The sequence below is a fragment of the Anas platyrhynchos genome, chromosome 4 (assembly GCF_047663525.1).
Source record: "Anas platyrhynchos isolate ZD024472 breed Pekin duck chromosome 4, IASCAAS_PekinDuck_T2T, whole genome shotgun sequence".
NCBI lineage: Eukaryota > Metazoa > Chordata > Aves > Anseriformes > Anatidae > Anas > Anas platyrhynchos.
In genome coordinates, this window is record NC_092590.1 from 58,927,072 (window position 1) to 58,950,976 (window position 23,905).

The window sequence follows — 23,905 nt, forward strand, 5'->3', positions numbered from 1 at the left end:
TTATATGGACCTCCAAGCACCTTGAGAATTGCAAGTTACAAAGGGTATTTGGAGGCAATGAAATCTTGCCTTTACTGAATATAATGTGTAGTTCTACTTTTAGTGATTGCAACAGAATCTGTATGCCAGCACTGGTCACTGATTGCTTAGAATCAAATACTGTTGTTTTACTATGTAAATTGATAATAATCCATAGAAATTGAGGACACTTAAGACACCATTTTATACCTCTTCATCATTTTTTTCATTTTGTATCTTCAGAACAACTGGCAGAGAATGATAGAAATCATTCTTCCTCCAACCAAATGAAAAGGAAGTCAACTTTTGAATTGAAATATCCTTAAAAATATCCTCTCTCTAGGAAATACTTTCTCTTATACTTTTCTTAAAATAAAGTAATTACAATAATGAAAATATAAAGAACATGAGTGAGCTTAACAAAGAATGTGGTTAATCCTTTAACCCTGTCTGCTTTATACATGTTTTTGGTCACACCATTAATAATTTGCAGATTTTTAAATTATTATTAATAAATATGAATAGTAGCAGAAAAAAATAGCCAAATGTTAGCAACAAGAAAAATCTGCTACTTTGGGCAAACATTTTTTACATTCTTCCTCAGCATGTATCTGGCTGGTCACCTTATATTCTTTTGGTAGGACACTTTTTCTGTACATTCTGCATCTGTTGTACTCAAAGGAAGTTTAGTGCATTTCAAGTGTACTCAGAGATGTGTTAGAATTAGACCTGATTAGATAGAACAGCGACACTGGCAAACAGATTCTCCTCCAGCATAGTTCTGTGGCTGACTAATCCTTTGGAATGTCTCCCCACATCTGGAATAACTACTTTCTCACATGTTTTGTGTAAACCAGTTCCATCAAAGCATTTTCCTTCATTCCCACTTCTCAAGCATTGCTGAAAAACATTGCATACAGCTTTGCTGAAAGATACAGTGAACTAACACACAGGATAACGTATGACTTGTCGAAGTATGACTCAGGATAAAGTTTAGCAGTGGACTCGTAGTGTTAGGTGCATGGTTAGCCCTGAGGATCTTAATGGTCTTTTCCAACCTAAATTATTCTGTGATTATATGATTCTTTAAAAAGGCAAACTATTTCCTCTGTGAATATATTTATGATTACATTAATCATCGTTGTTGCAATAAATAAAACAGTTTTAAATATGAAGACAGGATAAATGTTAAATGAGCACTTGATTTGGAGGTTTTGTTTTCTAATTAGTTCTCTAAGCAGGTAATTTACCGTTACGTGTTCAGTTCGGGCTTACTCCATTAATGCACTATTGTATGAAGTGATTCATCATCAGTGCCTTGAAAAACAAAATTCTAAGGGATGTAATACACTTTCCAATGATAAATACTTCATTTGTATCCTTTTTGCCATATAATTTACTTTACATTATAAATTACAGATCTGCAGCTATGCCCCCTCTTATGATCAGGCACAAACGACTACACATTTACAGCCCTCAACAAAACCGACTAAAATCATCACATGGGCTTTATACATCAAATCAGTTCCACCCATGTTTCACTGGGGTACCAGGATGAGGCTTGCCACATTTCAGGTAGTCTGCAAGAAACTTGGATCTTTGGACAGACTTCAAATGACTGTATCTGTAGACCCATCCAGGCTGCTTCCTAGCATTAGCTACTTTCTGTCAGTGTCTAAAATCAATAGAAAGCATTGAATGCCTTCATTTGAAGCACTGTCCTGGATGCTTTATGAGTGTCCTGGATGCTTTACTCCACAAAGGAGTCTGCAGACACAGACATATCTAAGGAAATATGTTTTGTTGTGCTTCAGAGCTAAGCAGAAAGATGCATAAATCCTGTCTGGCTTCCTAGACATATTTGAAAAGTTAGTCATGTGAGACCTTACCATAATATAGTACAGTGTGGGACATAAACATCTCTGTTTCCCAGGGGCTTCACTCGACTACTTGAGGGAACAGTGAGTGATCCTTACATAAAATTTATCCTTCGGTTTACTGGAAGGACTGAGATATTTATGGTAAATACATGCATATATGAAATACCTAAATCAGCTTTAACCTCAGATAAACTTTTTGCTACTGGCCATAGTGAATTCTTAATGTGTAGCTTCTTAAGGAAAGCTCCTATTAATACTCTGTAAAGACAGACATCTTCCTATGAAGTTCAATAGCTTTGTTCACTTATCATATTCACTTACCATATTAAGATTTATTTATTTTTTATTTATTTATTTTATGTTGTACATAGCCAGTCATAAGCTCGCTGTTGCTAAAGCATCTAAAAGTCAATCCAAAAAAAGCTTTTAAAACACTGTGGAGAGACAAAGGTGGGTTATAAATGGAACTGTTGACAGACCTTATCTCTAGGGTCTTGAATGTTTCTTGGTCATGTTTTAACATTGGTCTGAAAAGAAAACTTTAATTCCTATCTCAGCTTCTGTAAAGAATAGCTGAAACAAACAACAACAACAAAAAATAAGATTTGTATTCTGAGCACACACACGAATACTGCTCTTTATTTTCAGTAATTTTCTGTAGTTTTTTTCTTCAGTGAAAAAATGAAAAAAATGTATGTTCATGACTGTAGCAGAGCGTTGCACTTGCAAAACTTTTGAAAGTCTGTATTTCACAATGTTTCATGAAAAATAATAGAGAAAAGGTGTAAGGTATGAACATACTAAAACTTTGAAAACTTTAGAAATTGAACAATGGTTCATGAGCTGCTTCTGTTTTGCTATTGCACAAAGCTACAAAATGAAGGGCTTTTATGCTTGATATTCAGTTTCTAACCTAATTCTCATCTGTCAGAGGAATCACAGAACTTTAGAGAAAAAGGTCTTAGACTGCTGTCAAGTTGTAATTAAAATTATAAATCTTCATCAAATGTTCCATAATATCTCCACTGAGTTTTCTGGGATGCCATTTTTCTTGCTTCTACATATTACTATACAGCTGAATTATGCAAAGACTCATGCGTAGTCTGCTATTTCAAAACTTCCCACAGAAACAAAATGAAGAGCAGAAGATAAGGAAAATGGTTAAATCAGTGATATAGAATCTAGTATGTCAGCATGTAGCCTGTAAACATGAACAAACAATTCTGATAAACCAGTCATGACTCACCAAGATCTTTAACGTGCTTGTATCATCTAATATTTGTAATATTTCTATTTCAAAAGGTAGGTTTAAAATAAAAACTTGTCATAGCATATGTACACAACAGAATTTGAAATGAAGCTTTTAACAAAATAATATTAAATATTAGCTCATTAATTATAGGTTTGCTCTGAATACAAGCAATTGTTTGTATTGCTTTGTATTGTTTTCCTTTTACTTTCTGTCAAGGTTCAGGCGAACCCTCAATCATATTCATTACAAGGTAGGAAGAATAAACTATATAAATGCGTAACCCAAATTATAACTGCTACTAATACATTAATTAAAAGGATAACTACATTAAAAACCATCAAGGTTCAACTGACATATTACACACTCTGTTCAGGTGATCCATTAATATTATTTCAATTACTTTCCTGGATGATATAGCAGTTATTAAACAGAGTAATGGATTGATAAAACTTATCAGTGCTTCTACATTATCATGATTTGAATGCTGCATTTACGCAACAGTTTATATTCCTTCTTTCAACTCTTTGTAGTATTTACGTTTTTGGTTAAGATGCAAAATATAAAACTGTAACTGAGAGAAAGATAAAGTTTTGTATAGGTGGCAAATTATTTCCTCAGGCTGATGACTAAATAGACACCAAGGTTGTTTTCCTGGTTGTTTTCTTCTTTCCCTGTGTCACACAGATGGATTTTGTTTTCCTGATTCCAAAAGTGGTTACCCAGCATTAACCAATTATTTAGCTTGTGCTGTATCTAAGTAGGAAAGGTCCAGTAATCTCTCTCAGCACAACTGAACAAGGAATTTGCTTGTAAAGAGAAAGCAAAGAGGCTTATGTTCCCTAAAGCAACGTCTGTGTTTGGCCTCATAGACTAAACGAAAGACAGAGGTTTTTAGATCCTTCACCATACATGTTATTATCCTTTTGTTATCCTTCCTAAACGCTGCAGGATAAGGAAAAATACATCATTTTCTTCTTCAATACAAATAAATATATTTTATATATATATATATATTTTTTTTTTAAAACTGTGAGACACTGAGATGTTGCAAATGATTGTTTTTTCCTGATGTTCTTAATTTTTTACTTTTGTACTATAATTACAGTTCTCCAATAGATTTGTGTAGTAAAGAATATCAATGTGTTATCATTACTATTTTTATTTCCTTAATTGCTGATTGAATAATAGCATTCAGAGCTATCCCTGTAGTGTCACAAAAGACAGGTGAGATACATGTAAGTAAATCTTTTTTTTTTTTTTTTTTCAGGATAAAGTTTCCATGAATCTGTCAACTCCAGATAGCTGATTGACAATTTCACCTGCAGCATTAAATTAACTGAATTAACTTCCTATTAAATACAGAAATATGCTTCTCTTTGTCAGAGCTGTGAAGGAAGAGTGGTAGAGGCCTCTTATTTCTGATTCTTACCTTTGTGAAGTCCACACTTTTTTCAATGGGATGTACCTTGCCAAACGAAGAAAATATTTTTTAGTTATACCTCAATCTTAAATTGACCATAATTGAAAGAATCTTGAGAATCTAATGCATTAAACCAGAAAACTGATAATGGTGAGAAACCTGATACTCTCCTTACTAAACTGATGAAGAAACTATCTAAAGATTATTGCAGAATTCAAGATATGCTCGTCCATTATTCAGAATAGTCTTTTAACTTTTATGAGGAGCTGGTACTACCACAGAAACAGCTGGGATTAATTTAACTTAATTGTTTTGTCTGAATTTTGCTTAACATGACCACTACATTGGAAACTTCATTCTTACATTTTTAAAACTGGGAAGTTGGAACTTGAAATTGTGCTTTGAAAGTAGATTCATGAAAGACATGATCAGAGTTGAAGATACTACTGAGTATCTTTAATTATAACTGATATTAGTGGTCTTCAGAAACACTAGACTTTAATAACCTAAGAACAAGGGATCCTATTTCAAGTCTACCGTCTGGGGAACTTTTTACCGAATCTTTTATTATTCAGATGAAAATATACAATGTGTATTTTTATTAAGCCTTCTTAAATTATCTTTTCAAATAATGATTGTTTTGATTTAATAGAAATGAACAAAAGAAAAACTAAGCAGGGCAAAAAAAAAGACTAATTTAGAGTAAGAAACAAGAAAACCAGCAATACTCTTAATATTAATATCATTATTATAATTTAATCTACAGTGTACATATATCATCATAATAATAGGAACCCTGAAAAAAATAACAGAGGAGGCATCCAAAAGAGTTGGTGTCAATAATTAGATGTTATCTCAACCAAAACTGTCTTTGGTTTCATCTTTAAGATCACATTAGTACACTGTGTTGAATAAACAATGATTGTTGATCATAAATCTCAGAAGCATGTGGAACACATTTATCAGGCTATAGTTTGGCTTCATAAGGGAAACAGAAGCCTCCTATCAACAGCATCACAAACCTAGTCTACTCCTGTGATCCACATCTCCTAAATGGGATGCAAAATTTTGCCCAGAAATTAATACAAACTTTGTTTTATAGACATTTACACATATGTAACCAAATAAACATACTTCACTATAGTATGCATTTGAAAAAAAAAAAAAATGGAGGAAAAGAAGCAGCAGAAGGAATTCTAGATACGAGGAAGCAGAAGACCTCACTTGTGAAATAAAAGTCATGTTATAATAAAACCCTTAGATCAGCTGTAACATCAAAGTTAAGAATTTACCAAATAGTTTTTAAAGCCTTTTGGAACAGTTTTCATACACTTTTCTCTTTATCTTTAATTTTGTTCTCCACTAATAAGTAGTCACAACACCACCGCTATATCAGAGAAAGATTTCTATAAAACTGATCCTTGTACAAAGTGTAATTTTTGTCTTAGTTATCAACTTCAAAACTGTCTCTATCCTCAAACTGGAAAAAACTCTGAATGGAAAATCTAGACACAGACTTTTGATTAAATTTCTCATTCTCAAGACATCTGAATGAGTTGTGCTGAATTTAAGTCTTCCATCTAAGCTACTACAACCTTAATAGTGTCAGGAAAGAAATTGCTGCTAATGATGTTATTATTGTCAGGTGTCCTGCTATACACACCAAGAGCACAGTTGCCATCAACCATCTATACAACTTGAAAACTGACAAAAAGTAGCTTTGGACCTTACTGTTCATAGGCTATCTTCCCCCCCCCCCCCTTTTTTTTTTCCTTAAATGCATGGCTAAATGCCCTATTTTTAGTTAATACTAAAAATAATTCAGAAGGAGTTCCTTTGATATTTCTGCAGGCCATAAGCAGAGCAACATCTTCTGAAAGAGAGCCAAGACAGGTGTCTCTCAAACTTTGCATCAACAGAATCCTGAGATTAGCCACAGTGTTCACCAAATTCCTTATTCTCCTGAGATTAGCCACAGTGTTCCCTGATTTCCTTATTCTCATCAATGCAGTATGACTTTTGTGTCACATTTACTTATTTACATTTTATGAAATCTAAGTCATGTTCCATTTCCACAGCAGACAAATCTCAGACTATTTCAAGATTAAGCAAAAAAAAACATATTGCAGGATTATTCAAAAAATATTTTCAATGTAAATCTGTGCAGTCAGACAACATGCTTCATATAAAGTCTGACAATAAATAAACTGACACAGTTCTTTAAATTCCAAGGAAAACAGAGAAAAAATGTTTTTTTGAAAAAAAAAAAAAAAAAGTGTTTGCTCAAAAGACTTGAACAGCTGCAAAGCAAGAAGAAAACTTCAAAATCAGAAATGAAGTTTATAAATCTTCAAATAATTAAGTTATTTCCACTAAGTAGAGTCAGCAAAACCAGTAATTTTAAGATAGTATTTGATGACTTTGGTAAATAGGATTTTATGTTTGCTGGCTTCAAAAAAGGGAACTGGACTTGATGACACAGAAATATTTTTTCCTGTAGCATTTCTCATGCATGTGAACTGAATTGCCTTTTACAACTAGGAATTGTCATAACAAATCCCCCTACTCTTAAGTAAACAGAAAAACTCTGTTTGAAAGCTTTGGTTTTCTTTTGTACTTTGTAGCCTCTCAAGGACATTCTCCTGTGTCGGAAAGGAAGCTGAAAGATACCATCACTCCAGAGATTCCTGTCATTCCAGATCAGGGAGTGGAGTGAAATGGTACCAGGATTTTTCTGGTATCATCAGTTTCTGCAGAGTTTATTATTAATTTTTAATTAGGTTTTGAGAACTGAGATATTTCTTATGCTGAAATTCTTATGGTATGACTTTTTATGTAGGCATACTGAAACTATTACTATAAAAATGACAGGAATTGTGCTTCTGCTGTTATGTTGGGTAAATCCTAACGCTTGACAATGTAATGATTAGCTTCTCATACTGTAAGATTCAAATTTCATGAGCACTTCTGCATGCTCAGCAGCAAACCATACATTTGTAAAAATGTCTGAGATTAATTAGTACAATGTGGTAATGGCCTGCACAAAAGTAGTCTCCCAAAATGTGCATGGATGTCTAATACCACAAAAATCATTTTAATTCAGTCATTCAGGTTTTTACTAATTGCTGTTTCAGTGCTTAAATTATTTCCAGAGTTTAGCATAAAGAGGTCTAACACAGAATAAAAATAAAACATTTTAACAATTTAAGTAGTCTTTTGCCCAGACAATTTGAGAGTACACATGTCTGACTCATTACTTGACAGTGGCAATGGTAAAAAATATTGAAGACACATTTTTTTCCCCTATAATTCTTTCTTCCTGGATTGGCAGATTTCTCCAAACAAAAGAATGGTAAAACTAAAGATAAACAATTCCTCTTAAAAAACGTGAAAGTCAATATTTGATTCAAAATTTTTCTAACTATGGTACTACTGTAAGGGCAATAAAAAAATTGGACTGAGATTGAAAAAAAAAATAGCAAGAAGAACAATTAATTTATTTAATCATCTCATGCTGAGAAACTCTGGGCCAAACTCTTTTCCAATTAAATCAATAGGTTAGAAGTCAGGAGAGAATTTGGCCTAGAAATGTCAAAACAGAGTTATCAGTGAGATCTGAGGACCTCATTCTTTTAAAAATTCCAGACTTTTTGGAGACAAGCCATTAAGAAGCATGCGTACCTCTTCATGAGTAAATCCCACCTTCTGTAGTTGAAAGGTGGAAGTGGAACAGCATGATAACATTACACCATGATGAGAATAGAGTATTTCTAAAGCCTTTAGATTAAAAACTTCGAAGCAAAAAAAGATCTAACCAAGTATGATCCACAAATTAAATTTTAAAGGATACAAGAGCAGATCCTTACTGACACTAAATTAGTCGAGCTTCAATGACTTCAAGTAAGCTATGCCAATTTCATATCAGATGAAAACCTTATCCATAAATTTCATAATTCCAGGGAGATTATGCCTGCTATGTAGTGAACACTAACTGGAATATGGAGTGTATTGCACTGTAAATCATAGCATGATTTAGCTAGGAGGGGCTTCTGTTCATTCTCCTGCCCCAAAATAGGACAACTTAAAAGTTTGAAAAGTAGTTCAAGCACGTCTCCAGTAGTTTTCAAGAACAGAGACTCCTTTCTGTGCTACCTGCTGTACTGACCATCATTGTGGTGAATTTTTTTTTGCAGTATCTAATCAAAATTGCTTTTTTTGAAGCTGATTTGCATTGTCCCTTTCCTTAAGGATCACTGTTTGTCTTTGAGAAAAGCCCTGCTAACCCATCCAATATAGCTGAGAATAACAGCCCAGGTCCTGAAAACTCAGTTGTTTCACCCTCTCCTAGTGGTGAATCTCCTTTGTAGTCCACTAATAATTTGGATGGCACTCATCTCAATTGAGAATGCTAAGTAGAGTACCTAACAAAAGCCCAGTTTTTTCTGCAAGGTATCAGATAGTCTGGTCCTTTCCATCTCCAGCAGTAGCATAATTTCAGGGATTTGCTTCTTGGAGTTTGTTTCTAACTAGGAGAATCTCAGAATGATAACAACAGTGTAGACAGAGCAATAAAGAATTTCAGATTCAAAGTATAGTTCCACCATAAAGGCATACTTAGAATTTGTATTTTGTACTTAATGTGAAACAATTGACAATTATTGTTTTTCAATAATTTGCAGTCCATTATATTGTCATCAATGATTTTTTTTTTTGTGCAGAACAGAAAATGCCATTTTGCACTATAGAAAACCAACATTTTAAAGCACACAACAGACAAATTATTACCATTTTACTCCTGTGAACTCTAAATTTGTAGTTCATAATTCAGGATGTGGGAGGCAGAAATACAGTAGATACAATTAAAAAGTTAAAGCGCTTAAGACTTTTCAGTCAGACCTTTGGAAGGTATGAGAAATAACTGAGCCACATATGAGTGGATGAATGGACTAAGGAGATCATTTTTAGTGATGAAACCTTCAGTTTTTGTGATGTTATTTTTCTGTACTTCTTTTTTCTTTTTGTAATTTGCTTCAATGATTATGGAAAAAAAAAAAAAAAACAAAAACAGGCCAGATCAGATAAACATATATATGCACGCATAGTGGTCTTGCACATCTTTATGTTAGAACCTCATACAAAAGATTCAGACCAACACAATGGCATCTTTGGTGTCTTTCACAGACTCCTCCTATGAGGATGGTAACCCTTTGCATGCATGAGGCTCACAAAATCCTACAGAGGCTTGTGGGCACGACGAACTTTCCCTACCCGCTATATTCATTCCTAAAGGATTTCTAGTAAAGCTAGTATAAACAGATCTGTGAAGGATCACAGCCTTGTTCTATCATACAATTTTTATTTATTAATACTTATTCATTTGTAATTAAATTGTGGAATGTGATTTAGGACAATTTTATGATAACTACAAGTTGTATTATGAGTCAGAAAACAACAGGAGTATGTAACTGTTTCCATTGATTAGTTTCAATCTAAGGAAAATGCAAGTAACTAAAACAGTTTATTATTTTAATCAATTAGTCATAATTTGTGCTTAACATTGTAACACATGGAAGTAATAGTAAATAACACTAAGCAAAAGTGAATGATCCATTGAAAAGCAGCTGGCAGTATCTGAACAATAGGTATAGGAAGGTCATTATAAAAAATTGATTATTCTTCTCAATATATAACACACTGTGATATATCATGTCTTGCATGATATATCATACAGAGTGGACAAATTTTGTGCAAAAATGCTGATCTGAGTTGTAGTCAGCATTTGTCTGGACAATTTACATTGCTGCTGTTGACACCTGCAAATGCCCTCAAACTTGATTCCCCTCTTTATAAAAGACTGCAGAGCTGCTGGCAAAGCATTCTTCACAAGGGACTTTTCCTCTGGAATGTTTTTCCTTGCCAAGGTCTAAAATAGCCATAAACTGTTGACATTCTGGGTATGCTACGAAGTCCATCTGTGTGAGCTGACTGAGGCAGTAACTTGTGGGATATCTCGTGGGAAGGTGTGAGGGAGGTGCATGGGTCTCATGACTAGAAATTAAATGGGGTGTTAGAGAGTGGGAGGACAGAAGAGTGATGCTTTTTTTGGAAGTTTTATTTATTGCAATCTCTACATTATGTTTTAAAATACATGCCATGGTTGCTCAAAGTCTTAGGTGTCCTCTGGTGTGCTTATTTTGGATGAAAATCTAGATGAATTATAATTCTGTTCCTAGTGTTAATGATTCATTTTGTTTTCTAAATTTCTCAGAGATTTTTCATAAATTAAAATCTGAGCAGCAGACTTATTTTTCAGAAACCTTTCAGAGTGAAACTGAAATGACTTCTTAAACATTAAGGTACTATGCAAAGTGAGTAAGAATGCAGGAATCAACCCAAGTGATTTTGACAGTAATAGCATCATGTTTTACAGCTTTTTTTTTTTTTTTTTGTTAAACCACATTAAGCAAAATATACTGCAGAAATAACACTGGTTGTTTGTCAAGGAAAAAAAGAGACATGCAAAGTAATGACTGGTTAAAATTGGAAATAGAGATATAAACAGAGCCATACTGATTAATTAGTGAAATATCCCTCAGCATATTTTGCTTAATAGTACCCCCTCTATGACAAGGAACTCTAACATTTTTCTGATATTAATTATTGATACCTATTTCAACAATATTCACATTTACATGTATTGGATATTAGGAACAACATCTGAAATACCATCTTAATTGTAAAAGAATATATATATTTAATCTAATCGATTATGGCAGTAACAATATGGCTACCACTCAGCTCAGCTCAACTCAGCAGAACTCAGGTGGTGAGAAAGACTTGCAGATAGCCAATAGTGGAAAAATATTGTTTGCTTACTATATCTTTGTAAAAATAACCTTACAAGAGGTTATTAGATCCTGTATTCCAAATTATAGCAAGAGATTCCAAGAGAAAACTCTTCTATTTCAACTGAAATACAAATTTTAGTACTGATCCATAACAGAGAAAAAGTTATTCATACAATGTATGTTCTGTTTTCTACATTTAACATGTGTTTAGGCATTGTTTTCACTGGTGACACTGGAGACAAAGATCAAAAAGGTGTTATTTCTAGAGTGTTACAATTTTTCTCAGTACTAAGTCACCCCCAAAAATCCTACAGCCGAGATAATTGTAATTCTTTTGCAAGTCCTGAGTTTTGGATCCATTGAACTGTTCTATTTCCAGATTAAAAGTCAGTATCATAAAATACTAAGTTTGATCATACACCTGATTATTTTTTTTTTTCTCAAGAGGAATTGGAAAACAAATCAAATAGCCTACAGAACACCATGGCTTTTTGTAGTGCATATGTTTTAATATCAATATCAATTTTTTACTATACAACATTCAAGAAGAGACAGAATTTTTGCCTGTCACAAAGACTGTGATTTCTTTTAAATGTATCTAAAAGTTCCACATTCGTATTATCAACTGATGTATGTTAATAAAGCTATTTGGATGTATAGATGCTGAGAAGACATTTTCCTTCAGAAGCAATAAAATACAAAATGTTGTCTTGTCAAGAGATTTTAAATTATCTGTTTCACTTTTTCTTTCTCTCACATCTTTTGATGTATTTATCTGTTCTACAGCTTTCTTTGATGAGAATTTGAATTTGATTATGTCAACCTTTAAGCATTTTTAAATTCTGTTAATTGAGTAGGATTCAATAAAGGTTTATTTAAAAATCTTAACTTAGTAGCTAGAAAATGGTTTGTGTATAAAGAAACATGTAGATCAAGCAAAGAGAAAGCTTAAGAAAGACAAACTTTAATTTGATGTCATTTATCTTAGTTATTCACTGCAATGAGGAATGGCTAATTCCAGGTAATACTGAACATCATATAGATCAGAACGTAACATTTTGATGTATGAGATCACACAACAGTCACAAACAGGATTTTAAAAGTAAATTCTAAAAAAGTAGAAAGTTATGGATTTCAGAGTTAAAAGTAATCTCAAAAGAAACTATGGCTTTGTAACAAAAAAAAGTTGTTTTTTTTTTCTTCTCAATTTTCTTCAAATTACCCATAATTGCTGCCTTATACTCTTCTCATAGTATTTAAGTGTTTTGACTTTTTAATCTTAAATGCATTACTCTTTCAAAACATTACAAAAGAAGCTCCTAAAGGTGAAACAAACAACTAAAAATATATTTTAGACGTTATCCAATTATTCATCTTTTTAATCCCAGAGAAGTCATTCTTCAAAAAAATTGCTCAGTGATAAAAAAGCTCCTTTTAATTACTCTCCCTGACTCTTCTTGATACTGTCTCATATCAAGCCAGACAGCTCCCACAATGACTAGCACCCTTGTAGAAAGCTGTAAGAACCTAAATTTTCATTGCAGGTAGCCACCTGCAAGAGCACTTCAATTATGTCTAAATCCACCTAATCAAGATGAATTCAAAGTCTCCCCTGGAACTTTTTTTTTTTTTTTCCCTTTTTATATATTTTTTTCTGCTCATTTCTTTCATCACAAATCAACTTAAAGAATGCCATAGACTCATTCTGAAAATTTCTAAAACATATAAAACCAGAAAGCTTTCCTCTCTGATTCCCAGCCCCTTCAAAATACATTGCATTGACTTCTATTTTCTACAACATGAAGATTTTACATTTATGTCTAACAGCCAAGAAGGTCCCCGTGTGCTTAGGCAGATGAACCCAGTGTGCCTAAAGTATGTCAGCTACGATCAGCTCCAAGAGGCATTGAAGTAAAATGCTGAGACCTTTTGAAGCTTATTCAAAAACAGAACTATAAAAATGGGCACATTAATCAGGATGGCCTTATTACCAGTGGTGTACATTGGCAGATAATATAATCCCCTGACAATCTGTGAGTGTCACAGCAAAACAATCTACACCCACTTTTGCCACCTGCAGAAAAAAAAAAAAAAGGTGCAATTCTCCCAGGACATTGGTAATTTGAAACTTTCCAGTCATAACTACTGAATTTCTGCTTGAGTTCATACGGTGGAAAAAGATAACTTCTTTTGTTCTGTCTGAAATAGGCAAGCCTTCACTACAAAACATCCACACTTTCACTGTGTTATGTTCAGTTCCATCTGTCTGCTATTCATGCTATAGGTACACAAACAAGAGCGAGACACATGTAATAGCAGTATATTTCAACTGAGCTAAAGAGATAAGGATATATTTCAACTGAGATAAGGAAAAGCTGCCTTGTGTCAAGTTCAAGGTCACTCTTCAAATCACTTTTTTTGGAATGCTATTTAAAAAATGTTTATAATTATCATAAGGATAAATTAAGCACATAGATCTGATGAAGATCTAAATGTCTATTCAAATATACTAAAACAACCCTGTCCCTCCAAGCAAATTAAACAAAGACAAGAATAATAGCACAGAAGAACAGCTGAAATAATAGCCAATTTTATAAATCAACAGAATTTACAGAGCAGGTCTTACTGAGGGAAGAGACATTTTAGCAAAATGGGAAATGCAAAGCTGATTGCAGAAATGACAAATCATCTTTCGCATGACAGCCTGTATTTTATATCGCTTGGTTTTAATGTTTTGCCTTTGATATGCTTTAAAAATGAAGAAATGAGAGCTATTAAAACTACTCCTTCACATGTTAGGAGTAACTTCAAAACACAGTGAAAATATATTAATAAACTGTCTGTTGTGCTTTGCTGACTCCCATGCTAGAACTCTTTGAACTAGGGCCAATCCTGGCAGTCAGAGACACACTGCAGCCACCAAACTGCTACCTTGCTGCTGAACGTGCTGCAAAAGGCAAGCTAATTATGCTCTGCTCTTTCTTCTGTGAATAACTCAGCATTGCTGGCATTTCTTTTCCTTTGCATTTCCTTTCATACAACACGATGCTGAGAAGTACTAGGAGATGCAGAATGTGGTTTATGAACAAAAATGTATTACAAAAACCTGGATTTCTAAATTGCCCTGTTTGTTCCTTTGTACTTGCAAATCAATTAGAACTGCAAACAGAAATGCATAAGGCTTTTTTTTTTTTTTTTTTTTTAAGTAACAGACTAAACGGCATACTTTAAATTCTAACACATGTAAACTTGCAGATTATACACACACACACATATTGGTGCAGTTATTTCACAGATGTGTTATCTGCAGGAATTCCACCTTTTAGCACTCATAACATTCATCATTTCAGAATGAAAGTATTTTCAACACTGAGTAATAAAGCAGCATCTTTTTAATAAGATTAGGACCTTATACCATACACAATAGCCACCCAAATATTTAAGATTCAAATTATTTTGAATTAACACTTCATTTTAAAAATATTTTATAGGTTAGATTTCAGTCATATAGAGTGGTTTGGGTTGGGGATTTTAAAGATCATCTAATTCCAACCCCACTGCCATGGGAAGGGACACCTCCCACTAGTCATTAAAACATAACTCGTCCCTCTTCCTATTTAATTCAATTAATTTATTGAGATATATAGCTCATCAGAAAAGAACCTGTAAAAGGTGAGAAATTTTGAACAGAGGAACTATCCATGTATACAAACTTAAGTTGATGTATGTCAAACAGGATTAGTAACTTTGTCAGGTTTATTGAGAGCAGTATCAAGTTTATCTTGTCATGAAATTAAAGGGAATTCTTCCAGGAGCAGGTCTCTCTTTTGAACTTGTAGACAATGTACACACTGCTTATACACCTGGAATGCAGTAGCCATGAGTTGATTTGCAGCCATGAGCTACTTTAAATTCTAAAGCTTTATGTGGAAAATTATGCAGAGAAATTAAAGGTGTGAAACAGATTGTTCATCTATTATGGAAATGATGCATTATTTAGAGTAATGTAAAGAAGTGCCTTCTGATTAGACCTTATTGTTCTAAGTTTTCTAAAAATAGGACAACAGTCACAATTTCTGCTCCCCACTTCTGCAGCAGAAAGACATGCTCTTTGTGCTGTAAGGTACATATAATTAAATACAGAAAGAATTATAAATATGATTTAATACTGATGGTATTGATATATGAGTTATATGAGTTGAAAACTCAAATTAAAATGGCTTTCAGTCATTCAAATATCACAGTCACTTGAGATAATATTTAGAGTTTTAATTTTAAAGCAATTATTTAAATAGTCATAAAGAAGTACATGAAATCAATTAGTTTTGGAGTTTTTCTTGTGTTTTGAAGAAAAAGCAGTGGAAATCATAAACAAGGGTATTGTAAATTTTAAAGAAACGTTTTTACCCAGAATAGTCTTTTTTTTTTAAAAAAAAAAAAGAAAAAAGACAAGAGAAATCTAGCAAATAAATGACCAAAGGTAGCAGAAAAGCTGTTGCCATTTAGTAATTATGTTTGAGAATATCCATTGCATCTTTCCTTCTCCAGGATGCCTTCACTTTAGGAATACGATATGATTATATGTAAACGATTAACGAATCTATGACTGACATATATTTAGTTCTAAGTTTATGTTAAGCTCTAGTAAAGATGAGATTTGTTAACCATTTCTGCTTTAGGTTTATCTGTTGTATCACATGAATGAGGAAATTTTCTGGTAGTTTGAGAGAAGTAACAAGGGGTCCTTGCATAGTTCTGTTGAGTTTGCTGACTTTGATAGTCTTCTACATTTGAATCACAAAATGCTGAACCCATATGCTTACTTGTTTCCTGTATGTAAACTGGCTACCAGCACTATTTATTGTTCCAGCCTCATCAGCCTTTTCTTTGGTGTGGATTTTATCTCTATCCTTGCTTAAACAGAAACTACAGCTCAACTGGTTGGACTCTCAGGACCAATGCTAGTTCCCAGGACATCTCAGTAATGCATTTCTCTCTAGCAATTCAATATGGTGAGTGTATTTCCCTCCTTTATCCGGCAACAGAAATAATCTGACATAATAAATAATATATGCCCACTTTTTGGACTTCCACCAAACTCCATTATGACATCCTTACACCAGCTCAGCTTTATAGGTAACCAGTAGTTCAGATAACCACAAATGCTCTATGAAATAAGCACAGTTAAAATTAAATAAATAAATGCACACTTACAAATATACATTCTCATCCACTTGGAAGACGTGTTGGTAGCTGCCAGAAAGCATAATGGAAAGGCAGCTCCCAACTTCTATCAGTGCCTGCCTGCAGGCAAAGTTAGCTCTTATTGCTATTCACATCAATTCATATACAAAGGACTGGCTCGTACCAGCCCCAGATCTACAGGATTATTTGGTGAAAATGCTAATGCAATCCTAGCTCATACCCGATGTCCTTCCAAGTATATTACAGACAGCATTTGCATATACTATCCATGAATTTAATGGCATTTTTGCATGGACTTCAATAATAAACCAATCTAATTCTAACGCTGTACCTCAGGAGCACGACCTTACAGACTGCATACCAATATGCGCCAACAGCCAAGAGGTGGATGATGCATACTGAGCTGTCAAGGAAGAGCTCTGGGTATACTTCACAGGAAGGAGGTAACAATGGTTCCTCAGGGGCTATTTCACAGGGGCTCCTGTGTGGAATGAAGCTAAGCAACAGGGTGGTCCCAGAGCAGTTGTTAATGTTGATTTAATGAGCAGTTGCTGATCAGCTTTCTCTGACTAATAAGGATTCAGATTACCCTGCTCCAGTACAAGTTCCCTACCATTGATGTAAGTCCTATGGGGAAGTCACATTTGAGCTAGTTTAAGCTGCATATGGCACAGCTGCAGTTCAAATAGTCTTGCTGTCAAGCTTAATTTCACAACCCAATCATTAGGCATGGCTAACTTGATTTCAGACTAATTTAGTATGATTTAAATGTGAATATAGGATGCATACAGGACTTTGAAAAATATTCTGTATCCAGAAGAAAGGATGGGAAAAGCTGAAGTTTAAGTCTAAGTTAAATTTTATGTATGTGTCTAAGTGGAATATGAAGAGATTACTACTTCTGTGGTTTCAAAAACAAATCAACTTCTAGGAAAAAAAAAAGGGAAGTAAGTCTCAGTAATGTCGTGGTATCAGAAATAAGTATAAAATACAGCAATTTATGAAACAGTCTTCATATTGTAAAGGGTTTGGCAGAAATCATATGTATTGAATTATCTTTTATAGTTTAGCAAATCTCTGAAATACTGCTGTTTATTTTTAGATATGAAAATGCTACAGTGGAAATATCTTTAAACATTTTCATATCCTATGAAAACCTATTCATACCTGTCCCTTTCTCCACTTGAGACACTTCATACATAGACTGCAATGCAATAGTAAGACAGGTGTTCTATAAAATGGATATTAATTTTGAAGTGATGTATTACACAATGTATTTTTTGTAGCTGATCATCCCATGTAAATGAGGCATATGACTTATGAAGCAGGCACACTGATTTTAATGTGACAGTGATCTGTCTTTTTGCTGTACACAGGTTCATGTGTAAAAAGGAAAAAACAGCTGGGTGCTACAGAAAGGCAGCCCTGAAGGCTAAAAAATGTAAAGCATTTCACAAAATTTAGGTTAGGAATGTACTGATATGTTTATATGGTAAATTGTTCATGGCAGGGAGTTTTTCCTTGTAGTATCTAGAGTATGTCATTCTTTAGAAATAGTAGGACTGAATCTAATAGAGTTACAATTGTTTATGCTAGTGCAAGATGGAGATAAAGCAAAGCAATGTGCTCATAAAAGCAGAAAGTGTCAGAATTACAAAATGGGACCTTAGGCTTTCGCAGACAAAGAGGACTTTATTGTGCCACGTGAACATAGCCCTGTCTACAAAGCACTGCAGTGATGCAGGAGGCTGTAAGTCCAAGCAGAGTTTTACTTATAAAATGAAGTGTTAGGAGCAAAATACCCCAACACAAAGCACCCACTTCATGTGATCTTAACCTTCTCTCAGGTTCACAGCCAGAATTCCTACCTGCTCCAAACAATCTGCAACATTAAACCCACTGCGAATATCTCACACACACACACAAGTATCTACAATGCTGGAGAGAGTATCTTTGTAAAAATAAAGGTAACTATGATGAGACTTTTGATGCTCTATAGGTATACAATTTGAAAGGAAGACAAATAAATGTGTCCCAAAGAAAAAGAAAGTCTGTATCCAAGTCAATGCAAACTACAGTGCTTCCCTTTTCTCCAGTAAGAAAAATAAGAGTAGTCTGCACTGATATATATATATTTTTTTTTTGACAAGATCTTGCATTGGCAAATGTTGAAGAATACTTTGTCGTTTGTGTCAAATGCAAAATTAAATATGAATAATTTCAAACCTTTTATTTTCCATTACAGCTTTTTTGCATCTCCTACAGGTCCATGCTACTCTACTTCTTATTAGCAATCTTAATGAAGGAAAAAGGTATTGGGATGCTTTACATTTTCCACTATCATTATCACAACTATTACAGCATAGCTGGTATAATCATTTTAATAAGTATCCACATTTTCTTCTCAAAAGTTCATCACCAGTTACTGAACTGAAAGGATTTTTTTTCAAACATTTCTTATTATCAATAGTCACTGCACCAGGTTAGTATCATATTTAAATGTGGAGCAATTTTATTGTAATCTCAGTGGTATCTGGCTGTCAGCAAGAGGGTGGCATAATGGATTGTAATCATTTTGCACAGAGTAAGGACAGGTCTAGCGGAAAATATTTAATTCTAGGTGATAGCTCCTGCAGAGTCAGTAAAGGGCACATGCTAATAAGGAAACTGCAGAAAGGCACTGGTGATGACATGTTCCCTGAAAACAGCAAGCTCAGCAGATACAGTGCAGCTAATAGAACCATTACTGCCTCATGTCAAGCTATGAAAAATACCAAAGGACAGAGTCATCACAGTGAAGGGAAAAACAAAGCTCTCACATATTACAGTTGGAAAAGCTTTACAGGCAGAACAATGTTAGGATAACAGTGTTATCAAATGCATGAATAAAAATATCCCAAAAAGCTTGCTCAGTAGAAAGAACAATTTCTCCTTTTTAATTCACTCTATATTCCACATGTTGTAGCCCTACCATTCATTGTATTAATTTTCAGTTCAAAACTAATTTTCCACCAAGGCATCTGTTGTCTTCTGCTGATGACAGCATGTTTGCTTTTGCTTTTCTTTTTTTAACTTCAGCTTATGACAGAGTCCACAAGTAAAGCATAAAGCACTACAAATGAAGATGACTACAAGGCAGGAAAAGCATCCAGATGCTTTTACGGAGAATTAATTTTCCAGACTCTGATTACGGGCTTCTGTTACCACTGGCAAAGTGTTGGTCAGCTTCTCTCCTTCTAAAACTGGGAGTCTGTCCAGAAACACAGTGACTATGAAATCTTCATAGCATGCTTGTGTTACGGCAAGAAGCACTCTAGCTGGTCGTATTATAGCACTAATAAAAGTTCTCTATCATCTCAAATAGCATTGCTATTTTTAAAGCCTACTCACCAAAATCTTACCACTACATTCCAGATAGAAGGAAATGACTGATTATATACACAGAGGTATGCACAGGTGTTTTAGACAAACAATAATCTAAAGTACCTACTGGAAAAGATTAAAAAATCTTAATGGGCCTTTTCCTAAATTGTTTTTCAATGCAAACTGCTACTCCCATTTTTCCACAAAGAACAATCTACTCCTAATGTATCAGACAGAATATTACACATTTCTTGGCTTCATAGGGGAAAATATTTAATGCTTTTGATCCCTCTCCCTCACTTAATATTCTTGAATGTACTTCAGCTGGACTCTGAGCCGAGTCACTACTTAAAAAGCAAACAAATGCCAGACACAAGAGTAAATGTAGCTTTACATTCTGAAATTGCAATGCTGCTAATGGGATCTTTGTTTTACTAACAAAGAGTTTAATTAGTCAGGAGTGGTAAAACAAGTGTCTAATGGAAAGCCTACTAAATCTATGGAGTCTTTCTGATGGCTTCCATTGATGCTGACTTTCAGATTAATAGTGTTAATCTGATGAGTTATATCTGTAACAATGACTCTTGGGAAACAAGACTTCCAGTGTGTTTTTGAAGTTTTACTTCTATATTCTTAGAACTTAATTCACTACTTAAGACAAGCTGAACTTCAGAGGACACCTCAGAAACCTCATATGCAGTTTATGATCCCATTCTTCCTACTATTTTTACACTCTTAAGGAGTTATTTCAGTGGAATAACCTCAAATACTGTAACTTTATGCACTTGCTGCCCCCCTTCAATGTGCAAGAAATTCAGCAACACTACAAGAAAGAAGTCAGTTATGAATTACTCCCTGTATGTTAATGTGTGTCATTTGTCATGAAGATTAACTGCATTAGGAAACAATAATTACACATGAATCTCATTTATAAGGAAGAGGAGGGCAAGCACATTTTCCAAGAGCTTAGTCATTTACATCCACGGGCATTCTTTACTACTTTACTACATTTTTGCCTTAAGTAAGCCTCAAATAATTAGTTCCAACCTGGCTCAGATTACCAACCATTGAAATCAAAGGCTTGCATAGTAAGAAACAATGTGTAATTCCATTCTTTACTGAGCTGTGCAGCTATGTCTCTTTTAGAACCTGGGAGCAACCCTGCAAACCATGGTCACATGAGAAATCTTTTTTGACATGAATAGACCCATTAAGTCAATGGGTCTGTTCATGGGAACAGAGACTGATGTCAAAAAAACATTGATGCTGAGAATGACCTGTTTTGTATGTTCTTTCATTTGTGTGGATAAGCAAGAAAATGAACATGAGGAATATTATGTCCCAATTTCAGTACAGTAAATGTATTTTGCATTATTTACTGTAGAAACCCTGTTATGCCATACTCTCACTCGCATTTTGTTTTTAAACCTGTTAAGCGATATTACAACAGCAGATGCTTTTCACTGCAGACATGAATGCTGTACCATGGGAATTAACAGTGTATCCCTTCTTCCTTTGAAATTTCTTATTGAAGATTTTTCATTGCAATAAAGGCTTATTAAACTCTTGTTAATCAATACTGTTGCTTCATTACTTCACACATCTGCAGCATGCGACCTACTCCTGTTTTGTTCAGTTAGGTTCTGACCCAGCAACGATTAGAGAAAATGAAGGTATGTAGGTTTCTCTTTTTTTTGGTTTGGTTCAGCTAGGGAGAAAATACAGTTGCCAGAGAACATTATAAGATACTGTGCTACATTATTACCCCACCAAATAGTATCCTAACTGAATATATTTCCTTTATGACTGTCAGCCTAAACATTGTTGCTGCCAAAATGTGTATCATTCAGGTAGCCTGCCTATGGTACCCCAGAACTTACGGCTGCAGGAATGAAGCTGAAGTTGCCAGCAGCTTCTTTCTGTCCTCCTCTGTGTGCAGATTACAGAATAAGATCATGGAGATCTTTCCTGCTCTGGAAAACATTGTCAGACTAAGAATGGCTCCAACAATTAAGTGCCACTTTTACAACACCAGTAGATGTGCACAGGGAATGAGCTTCAACACTCTGAAGAAGCCCTTCAGAAAGACATTGAGATTTAACTTGCACTTGAGTGTTATACTGAATTTCTGTGCACATATATACTTCGTCAGGCAAATATAAAAACATGCCCGTTCTACTAACACACTTGTGCTGCTATGCTGTGCAGGCCTGAGGCTTATTTAGAAGATGGCTAGAGCTATCATGGCTGTAAAGCAATCTAGATTGCTTAGGGACAGTGAGAAATTTTTTAAATAGAGTTTCTGAAATATAATAATCCGTGCATGTTCACAACAGAAATTGTCATTTTCTTAATAGATTTAATATATATATATAAAATAAGAACTATGACATTATTAATCTGTCAATTAACTGAATTAAGCTGAAGTAATTCCCAATCATTTCAAGCTAGTATCTGAGGAAAAAACAGAGCCCTGGAATGTATTATTTGGTCTTTAAATCTGGCTACTGATGGAGACTGTCTGAACCCAAGAAGGTGTCTAGTGTGCTGGAGCGGAACTGCTCTGTCTGAGGGGGCAGAATCTGCTCAGCCCTTTCTGATGCGCGTCTTCATGGAGCAAACGCTCCAGGCAGAGAAGTGCTGTGACGCTCTTATAGACAGATTCACTTTCCTAAAAGAATCTGGTTTTCCTTACACACAAAGCTTGATCCCTTTAATAACTGTATACTTGAAGCCATGTTTAGCTAAGTCTATATGTAGATATACTATTATTGGAAACCGGCTGCTACAACTGTAAGGAAAGGGACAATACCCTTCAATATGAGTCACTGAAGCTATTTCAAGCTGATATAACTGTATGCATATTAATGCTAGTTTCAATATAACTCCATTGGAAAAAATACCATATAGTAGCTTAACTAATATAAGGTGTGAGTAAAAAATTCTTCAATATCCAGCCTCCATGAAAACTTGAAGCATGGCAGAGGCCTCCACAACCTTATCTTCACTTTTCAACTTTGCAGCTATGGAAAGCCGAGAACAATAAAGCCTGTTGTTAAGATTTTAAGGTTGTCATACCATATTGTGTTGTTAAAACATTAAACGGTTACTACAGTCAGACAGATGAGACAGAACTGGAAATAGTCCCTCAAGACAGTTAAAATGTACAAACTTCACTTTGCATTTCATGGAAAGATAATCTCTCCTCGTTCCCTGTAAAATAATGTTTCAATCACAAGTGCTGAAGAGTGTCAAACAGCTGCTTACCTCAGTACGTACATGAAAGAACAACACTGCAGAGCAAAGGCCACAAGAACAAATGTCACGATGGAGCTATGCATGTTCTCTCACCATTATGAAGAGGTAGATAGTTCTTAACTGAATTAGTCAAAAAGAGCTGCCCACCCTGTCACAATATATAATAAAAGCAATGTATCAGAATACTTACATTCTAGTCCTTGGAACTGCTAGCAGAAAAGATACTAACTAGTTATGATAAACACAATTTGATCATATTCATGCTGTGCTCTTTTCACTGTATTCATGATGGTTCATTCAATCTTAAATCAAAATAGCTTAAAGCCCTGATTGCCTTCATTAATATAGTTACGATAGCCTTCAAAATAAGAAATATATGACTGCATTCACTCAAAACTCACCAGTTATGTTTTGTAGGGAGCTGCAGAAAAGAAGCATTGATAGGGCTAAATGAATAAACATCAAAGATGGAATTGGGGTATGAAAGAAAATGCTGGTCTCTGATTTATGAAAGCCAAATGAAGACGTGTCATTTAAGGCATAAGAACTCAATCTTCAGCCAAGTGACCTCAGGAATTAATAAAAGAACAGGGTGGATAGGCTCATGTAGCTTCCCACTTCTGTGTGCATACGTCTCTGTATATCCTTGTCTCAGTATTGC

At 34.4% G+C, this 23,905-nt stretch overlaps 1 protein-coding gene across 10 annotated transcripts in view; it reads right to left on the reverse strand.

Moving 5' to 3' along the window:
* Positions 1 to 23,905, reverse strand: part of PCDH7 (protocadherin 7) — a 290,144-nt gene that overhangs the window by 186,140 nt on the left and 80,099 nt on the right. Inside the window, exons 3-5 of one of the 10 annotated variants that reach the window (XR_011809213.1) lie at positions 23,254 to 23,392; positions 21,867 to 21,959; positions 18,238 to 19,873 (exon numbers count right to left, since the gene is read on the reverse strand). The exons of 7 other annotated variants lie outside the window; for them this stretch is intronic. Coding sequence is in view for 1 of the 3 variants with exons in the window: in XM_072037715.1 (XP_071893816.1) it covers positions 4,580 to 4,615 (36 nt within the window). In the remaining 2 variants the exon portion in view is untranslated. Of the gene's footprint in view, positions 1 to 4,579; positions 4,616 to 18,237; positions 19,874 to 21,866; positions 21,960 to 23,253; positions 23,393 to 23,905 lie in introns of those variants that run through there. 2 more of the 10 variants (XR_011809214.1, XM_072037715.1) reach the window with 2 other exon arrangements.